At 29.7% G+C, this 8822-nt stretch overlaps 1 protein-coding gene across 1 annotated transcript; it reads left to right on the top strand.

Annotated features, from left to right (window-relative positions):
• Positions 1-1081: 1081 nt before the first annotated feature.
• LOC130970149 (heptahelical transmembrane protein 2-like) lies at positions 1082-8476 on the top strand. The gene is made up of 4 exons (XM_057896145.1): positions 1082-1433; positions 1574-1681; positions 1895-1970; positions 7520-8476. The coding sequence occupies exons 1-4, from the start codon at positions 1177-1179 to the stop codon at positions 8210-8212; spliced, it is 1134 nt and encodes a 377-aa protein (XP_057752128.1). The 5' UTR covers positions 1082-1176; the 3' UTR covers positions 8213-8476.
• Positions 8477-8822: the final 346 nt, after the last annotated feature.

The raw sequence follows: 8822 nt of genomic DNA, 5'->3' as shown, positions 1-8822 counted from the left end.
ATCACTACTATCCTAAGATAAAGGGACGGTTATCCACCTTGAAAGGTGGAACTACTCTAACAATGGTTATTAGATCACCATTATAAATACATTGACACCCCTTAGATATCTCTAAGTTCTAATACTCTCTAAACCTGCTTAACCCCTTGTTGACTTAGGCATCGGAATGTCTTTGCAAGTACCACCCCCATTCTTTCACACACGCATCGGATGACGGCTCCCAAACACGTACCAAGTCAGAGACCACCTCCTTTAGACGCTTGGGCCAATCTTTCAAGCCCAATCCACCTATCTCAGGTTATCTACATAATAGTTCCATTGATCGATTTTGTTCTATTTAAATCGATTTTAAACACTCCTATTAGCTTGTGTCAAGAGTGTATGAAGTATGAACCATCTACTCCCCAGTCAATAAATCTTGCAATTGAATACAAACCCATAAAATAACTTTTTACGCTGTTGACAGTTACCTCATACTTCATCGATCATATGGATCTGTAAGAAAAGTAGTGGAAATGAAATACAATCAATTTAATTAATTATTTAGGGAAAAATGTTAAGAAAAAGAAGGGGAAGATTAGATTTCTTATGACTCCTCAACATGCTTCTCAATCCCAAGTCTTAGAACTTTGGCTTTATCACATTTTTCTTGGTTCACACAGAAAACTCATTCTTCACCTTCTCCCAAAAGAAACGAGTCACTAGATTTGGCTTTAAAGTTCCGACAGAAATCTCACTTCTCATTCTCAACTTGCTGCCACCAAATCCATTTTTCTTTTTTTTTTTCTTTTCTTTTTATGTCCGATTTCTCCCCAAAAATCAACAACCGTGAAAGTAAAAAATGGTACACTTTCTTCTTTTTTGGTAATACAAATTATTAAAAAAATAAACTAATATTAAAAAACACAAAATTTCAATACCAGAGAGTGGGAGACGTCCCATCCTATGTATAATTTGATTAATTTCTTATTATCAAAAAAATAAATAAGAAAATATTTTCACATGACTTTGTATTGTTTTATTGATGAGTATATAAATAGAAGGAGACAGAGATAGGATATACAAATACAAAGGTGTGAGAAGCAAAGATCTAGGAGGAATACGAAATAGCCGGCGACAACCTCGCCGGAAGGGAGTTTAATTTATATTTCTTCTCCGGCGACCTTTTGGCGGAGGATGAACGGCAGCGTCCAATACCGGAGAGGCAAGAAGAACGGCGGCAAACACAACGGAACGACGATGATGATGATGAAGGCGAAGACGAAAACGAAGGCAGAAGCGAGATTCGAACCTCGATTGCTCAGGTTCGAGGAGTTGCCGGAGTACATGAAAGATAACGAGTTCATCTTGGACCATTACCGTTCGGAATGGCCCGTCAAGGATGCATTATGGAGCGTCTTCGCCTGGCATAACGAAACCTTAAACGTTTGGACGTAAGCCAATTTCATTTTTTGTGCTCTAAAAAATTCATTCAGGATACAATTAATTTGTATTTTGCTGTTGTGTAATTATTTTTTAATTGCTACTTATAATTATTACCATGTTTTCATTTTATTATGTTGGTATGGAGCAGGCATTTGGTTGGTTTTCTGATATTTGGGGCGATGACGGTCATGAGCTTATTGCCCGTGGGAACCACTGGAACCGGCGGTCTTGGAGGCTTTACCTCAAATTTCTACAGGTATATATGTCGTTGTTGTTGAAGACAATATGGTTGAATACTTTTAATTTGGGTATATCTTTGGTGTTTTATATTAATGAAATCAGATATGAAAAGCCTTTCCTAAAGAGAAATTCTTCTCGTACTTTTTATTTATACCGAATCATTAGCTAAACCTATAAAACAAAATGTCACGTTCTGATGTTGTATGCATCTTGTATGTGGTGGAGCCAGTAAGGCAGACGGAATGGGGTCGCTGACGACCGAGAAAGAGATCAATGGTTCTCCACACGACACAAATATGTTCCCGGTTAGTTATTTATTTACTCTACGTAATTAATTTGTTAGCATGTGGGTTTTTTTATTTCAGGTATGACTTAAAGGATGGTATATCCGTGTGTGTTTAGACTTAGAAGGTGACCGAGGGTTTTTTTTTTTTTTTTTCTCTAAGACTAATTATAACAACAGTATCACCTAAATTTTAATCTATTTGTTAGAAAATAGATTTTTGTTTAACCAAAAAACCTTCCCACAAAATAATAAACAAATAAAAGATTAAGAAAGGTAAAAAAAGTAAAGAAAAAATATTAGTTAATATTAGTTATGTTATAAAATAAATAAATAAAAAGATAAATATAAAATAAACAAATATAAATAAATAATTTTTTGTATTAATATTTACTAATATTATTATCTTAATATAACTGAGATAATTCATATATATTTACTATAGTGTATATCTATAAAGAAAAAACAATGTTTTCATATTAGCATTGTGTGTATCTTCTTTGTCTCAATCCATGCTTATTTACATACATGCAAAAGTCATATATTCAAATTTCATTAATTTTAGTCTTCCTTGATAAATTAAATTTATTATTAAAAAAGTGAGCTTCTATTAAATGGCCATTCATCTTTATTACAACATTCTTTTTTGGATGTTCATTTATAATTATGTCTCATTAAAATTTTATTAAAAAAAATTTAATAAAAAAATTTTAGTTAAAAAAAAAAGTACAATATTCTTAAAAACTGCCTCATTAAAAATTTTATCAAAAAAATTTAATAGAGATAAAAAACTTGATTAAGGAAAAAAGAATATAACCTCCCCCTCTTGTTAACATTATTTAATATCTCAAAATCGATACATTCCAATATGATATATCAATCTTTTAAAGAAGGATTTTTGGAAATGACTTTATAAATAAATCTGTCAAATTATCACTTGAGCAGACCTGTTGGACATCAATTATTTTTTTATTTTGAAAAACATGAGTGAAGAAGAATTTGGGAGAAATGTGTTTTAATTTATTCTATCATCTTTGATGTATCCACTCTTCAGTTGAGCAATGCATGTTGTATTATTTTCAAACAGAATAGTTGGAGTTATTTTATAATCAATCAGTTCACACGACAGATTATATTGGATTAAACTCTTGAGCAAAAAACACTCGCGACTTACTTCGTATATCGCTAGTATTTCAGCATGATTAGAAGATGTTGCTACTATCATCTGTTTTGTAAACTTCCCTGATATAGTTGTATCACCATATGTGAATAGGTATCCTATTTGAAATCTTCCTTTGTGTAGATCAAACAAGTATCTTGTATCTACATAACCAAGTAACTGTGACTTAGATTCATATGAATAAAACAAATCCATATCAACTGTTCTATGAAGATATCAAAAAAAAATTTCGATTCACAACAAATGATATATCAAGTCTTGTATTGTTAGCAAGATATATTAGTGTTATGAGGGCACTGAGATATGCTATTTTAGAATCAAGGATATTTTTATTTTTTTTCTTTACGACAAAATTGATCATTTTTCACATCCAAAGATCTTACAATCATTGGGGTACTTAATGGATATGATTTATTCATATAAAATCTTTTTAAGATTTTTTTTGTGTATGTTGTTTGATAAATAAAGATCCCATTTTTTGTATGCTCAATCTACAGGTCAAAACAAAATTTATTTTTTTCAAAATCTTTCATCTCAAACTCTTCTTTTAGAGCTTTTATAATTGTTGAAATCTGTTCAAGAGTTTCAATGATATTTAAATCATCAATATACACAACAATTATAATGAATCCATATGCAGATCTCTTTATAAAAACACATTGACAGATATCATTTTTGAATCCGTTTTTAACCAAATACTTAGTAAGACGATTATAATACATTCGTCTAAATTACTTCAGATTATATAAAGATCTTAGCAATTTGACTAAGTATAACCCCTTTGAATATTCATTGGATAATTTAAATATCTTTAGTCCTTCAGAAATTTTTATATAGATATCACAATCTAATGATCCATACAAATAAGTTGTCACTACATCCATTAGATGCATATGTAGTTTATGGTATGCGAATAAACTGACCAAATAATGCAAAGTTATTGCATCTACTACAGGAGAATATGTTTATTCATAATCTACACCGGACCTTTGTGAAAAATCTTGTGCTACAAGTTTGAGCTTTATAGCGTACAACTTCATTTTTCTCATTTCATTTTCTCACAAATACCCATCTGTATCCAACAAGTTTTACATCTTCTGGTGTATGGACTACAGGTCTAAAGAATTCACGTTTTCTTCCTTCCATAATTTTTTTTCTTACCAAAGTCATACCATTTACCTCTTCTGGGGTTATAATTTGTCACATTTGCTTCAAGAAATAGGGCAATGCCAACTGGGCGCGCTTCCTGATTTCTTAAAAGCAATTCATTGTTTCGTTCAGCAACAAGAAGGCGAGAAATTAGTTTAAAATATTTTTTAAATTCTTTTTCTCGATATTGTTATTGCAGCCACACATTCAATACATGGAAGGTCGAGAAAACTTTCTCTAACATATCGTTATTAGTTATCTTTTTCCCACATAATTTCATTCGTGAGATAATTGGGAACATTGTTGAATTGTATTCATTTATAGATTTAAAATCCTGTAGACGCAAGTGTGTCCACTCATATCGGATTGATAAAGGTTCTTCCACAAATAATCTACAGACTACAGGATCTTTTAGTGTGAGATATTCATTTTTCAATCCTTCGTCAAGTTGACGGCGAAGGAAGATCGTCATGACTTTAGCTTTATTCTTCTGTGATGTTTTATTTTCAATCTTAATGGTATCTCCAAAATTCATTGAATCAAGATGAATTTCAGCATCTAATATCTATGATAAGTAGTTGTTTTTAGATATATCAAAAGTATTAAATTCAAGATAAAAAAATTTTGACATAATAAAAATTTATTACTTGAATCTTTCTAAATTTTGATCAAAATTTCGTGATAATAACATATTATAAAATAAATAAATAAATAAATATAAAATAAAAAATATAAATAAAAAATTCTAATATTAATATTCACTAATATTATTATCTCAATATAACTGAAATAATTTATATATATTTACTACGATTATATGTTGCAGCATATATCTATAAAACGAGAAAAAAAAAGTATTTTTATATTTATATTGCGTGTATTTTTTTGTCTTCACTTATGCTTTATTTTTATACGTACAAAAATCACATATTACATTCACTTCAGTCTTCCTTAATAAACTGAATTCTTATTCTTAAGAAAATGAGGGACCCATTAAATAGACATCTATCTTTATCACAAGTTATAAAAAATTTATTCACAATCGTTTTCTGATAATCTGGTTCGTATTAATAATTATCCATTCCCTCTGATTTTTGGTTTTTGATCAAATCCAATATATTTAATTTCTCTTGTCAATTGAAGTGGAGGTTAACTTTGAAAAGGCAACAAGCCAACAAGGGAATCCCAGCTTTTATTTTATTTTATTTTTAAATAATATTATATATCTAAATTTTTTTATAAATTAAATCTAATTAAATTAATTTAATATAATAAAATTAATTATAATTAATATTATTTTAAATTTTATTATTTAACTTAATTAAATTTAATTTATAAAAGAACTTGAAGGTGTAATATCACTCTTTATTTTTTAAATACAAAGAGCAGGAATTCTAATATTCTCCGAACCTACGTGCTAAGTGGACCAGCATAGCCCATTTTCATGTGATTTCTGCTCTTGTCCATGGGTCGGGTACGTGATTTTGTTAAACTCAAATTCAATTATAATATATGCTGTGTTTTTTAATACACACAAATTATAGAAAAATGCGTGCTGATTACAAAAGAAAATGTAACGATATAGAAAATTAAATTTGATAATAAGTCACCAAAAAAAAGATAATAATAATAATAATAATAATAATAATAATAATAATAATAATAATAATAATAATAATAATAAATAAATAAAGCTTATATGATTCTAAATAAAACAGTTTTTAATACATACAACTATATATGTATACACGACATTTACAAAATCAAATATAATGATAATAAAAGCAATGTATTAATTGATTTATTGATATTGAAGGACAGTATAATTTTATCTTACAGCATAATATTCTCTAGAATAAACAAATAGAAAACATGAGTCTAATTTTAAAATAGTATTATCTAATTTAGAAATTATTATATATTGTAGGTATTAAGATGATAAGACTTACACATATAGAAAATTATAAATTTAATAGTAATTAAAATATTTAAACATTCACTTTCTAACTTATATCTTTGATAAAAAGGTAAAAAAATAATTAATAAAAGTACTTGAACAATTAATTTGTTCTTGGGAATCTTTTACTAATTATTTACATCTTATGAGTAAACTTGGGGAAGGGGGAAGGGAGGCGAAATGCTTGAAATAAACTGAAACCAATCCCAAACAATAAAGACATAAGGGGTGTGCGCGCGTATATATATATATATATATATATATATATATATATATATATATATATTATATCAGAAAATGACAGGGTTGTTAGGTTTGACGAAGTTGCATATTATGTATAGTATTTAGAATAGTTGTCATTAGTTAAAAAAATTCTTAATAATTTTTGCACTTCACGGGTGGTATAAATGTAAACATATTTAATCGATAAGAGTTAGCATATTACAAAGATACACATCATACTTAATTTTTAACAAACACTTACTCATGAATATTTTACAACTTTCCAGTGCATTTCATGGATTAAAAATTAATTAGTTATGATATAATATTATGATAGTAGTGGACCAAAGAAATAAATAAATATTTATGATAATAACCTGAGTTGTTGTTAGTTGTTCATGGTGGTTCTATCAACTGATAAAATGTTTTTGGTGAAACTACCAACCGATGAATTTCCGTGAGTCACATTATGATTTTGTAAAATCAATTAATATGAACTTTTAATCTGACAATCAATAATCAAAATCCTATGCTTCAAATTAAATACCCATGCATTGGATTTTTTAATATTTTTGGCTCTCATTTTGATGAATATAAATATTAAATTGTATTTATTAAATAAATTTTATTAATTTATGTATGTGAATTTTGATAAATATAAATATAAATTATTATTAGTTAAATATTGACTAAAAATTAATAATATCTACTGAACATGTAACGTTAAAATTTTATTTCGTAACTAATATATGTAATGAAAGTCATATAACATTTAGAATAAAAAAAATTGTGAGTGGGCACTTCCCCGAAACTCGGGTACCATGCAAGTTATAAACTGACTTAATATGCTCATTATTATGCCCAAAAATCTGAAAATCAAACAATTTACTTGTCCATAATAGCTTGGTTTACGACTTCATCCCTCTTTAGGTTGAAAGGAGGAAGTAACTAATTCCGTGACAATAATAAGATAAAGAAACATTATACCTATGCGTTGGTTTGTAAACTTACATTTCAGCATTTTGGATAATCGAATTAATGTGTATTCTTATCAAACCCTCAGGTTTCACATTTGAGACGGCTTTTGGAACCTCTAGTTTTTCATGATCTGAGAGACAAGGGTGCAGAAACAATATCACTATGGCCATGGTTGGTTTTCTTGGGAGGAGCAATGGGATGCTTGGCATGCAGTTCTATCTCCCATCTGCTGGCCTGCCACTCGCAGCACTTCAATCTCTTCTTCTGGCGACTCGACTACGCCGGAATCTCTCTAATGATAGTATGCTCCTTCTTTGCTCCAATTCACTATGTCTTCTTCTGCAACCCTTCCGTGAGGTTACTCTACATGACCTCAATATCACTGCTTGGTGTCCTCTCCATCATCACTCTTCTTGCGCCTTCGCTCTCGGCCCCTCGCTTTCGACCATTCCGGGCCTCCATATTCCTTGCCATGGGATTCTCAGGTGTCATCCCGGCCGTTCATGCTCTGCTGCTCCACTGGGACCACTCTCCTGTTCTTGTTGCACTTGGATACGAGGTTGTTATGGCCGTTTTATATGCCACAGGAGCAGTCTTTTATGTTACTAGAATACCTGAGAGATGGAAGCCTGGTGCGTTTGATATTGCAGGGCATAGTCACCAGATTTTCCATATTTTTGTTGTTCTTGGAGCTCTTGCACATAGTGTTGCAACTCTATGGATAATGGATTTCCGCCGTGGATCGCCAACCTGTGCATTTTATGCAATTCACGCATAACTCACATGAAAAATGCTATATATACAAAACCACCATCCTTCTTGGTTATTTCTCTTTTATGAATTGCGTTATTGTAATATTAGGAAGGAATGGCTAGCTAATACTGATAGCAATGATTATTTAGTAATACTACTATATATACTAGGTATAAATGCAGCCTTCCGTAGTGTGCGATACTATTCTGATGCGGCAAAGTAATTACTTTACATGTATATGATATAATCTCATCGTTACAGTACACTAATAAACTCACACTAACTTCATTTCTCCCTCCAGAAACTTAATAATCTTACTCAAAACTTTACTAACTCAGCTCCACGCTTATACAGATTGAAGATGAGAAACTTTAAATGGAATACAATGAAGAAGAAAAACTTATAATGAAAGATTGATAAGTAGTCATCACAAGTAGCATATATATATATAACATTTTTTCATTTTATAACATCTAGATTTCGTTTAAAAAATATTATTTTAATATCAATCAATTACTCGAAAAAATTGAATTCTTCAACTCAATCTACAAAAGCATTTTTACCTCTACAAGAAAATATATCCATCACTTCAGCTTGCTTTCATCCATATCTATATATACTAACAATAGAGAAAC

This window comes from Arachis stenosperma, chromosome 3 (genome assembly GCF_014773155.1).
Source record: "Arachis stenosperma cultivar V10309 chromosome 3, arast.V10309.gnm1.PFL2, whole genome shotgun sequence".
Lineage (NCBI taxonomy): Eukaryota > Viridiplantae > Streptophyta > Magnoliopsida > Fabales > Fabaceae > Arachis > Arachis stenosperma.
The sequence above is the reverse complement of the archived record's forward strand: the minus strand, read 5'-3'. Positions and strand labels throughout refer to the sequence as shown.

Bases quoted from the DNA above. Each gene is read 5' to 3' on its own strand.
- LOC130970149 (XM_057896145.1), top strand. From the start codon at position 1,177: ATGAACGGCAGCGTCCAATACCGGAGAGGCAAGAAGAACGGCGGCAAA. The intron at 1,682-1,894 runs GTATATATGTCG...TGGTGGAGCCAG, and splicing joins TTTACCTCAAATTTCTACAG to TAAGGCAGACGGAATGGGGT. The intron at 1,971-7,519 runs GTTAGTTATTTA...TCAAACCCTCAG, and splicing joins ACGACACAAATATGTTCCCG to GTTTCACATTTGAGACGGCT.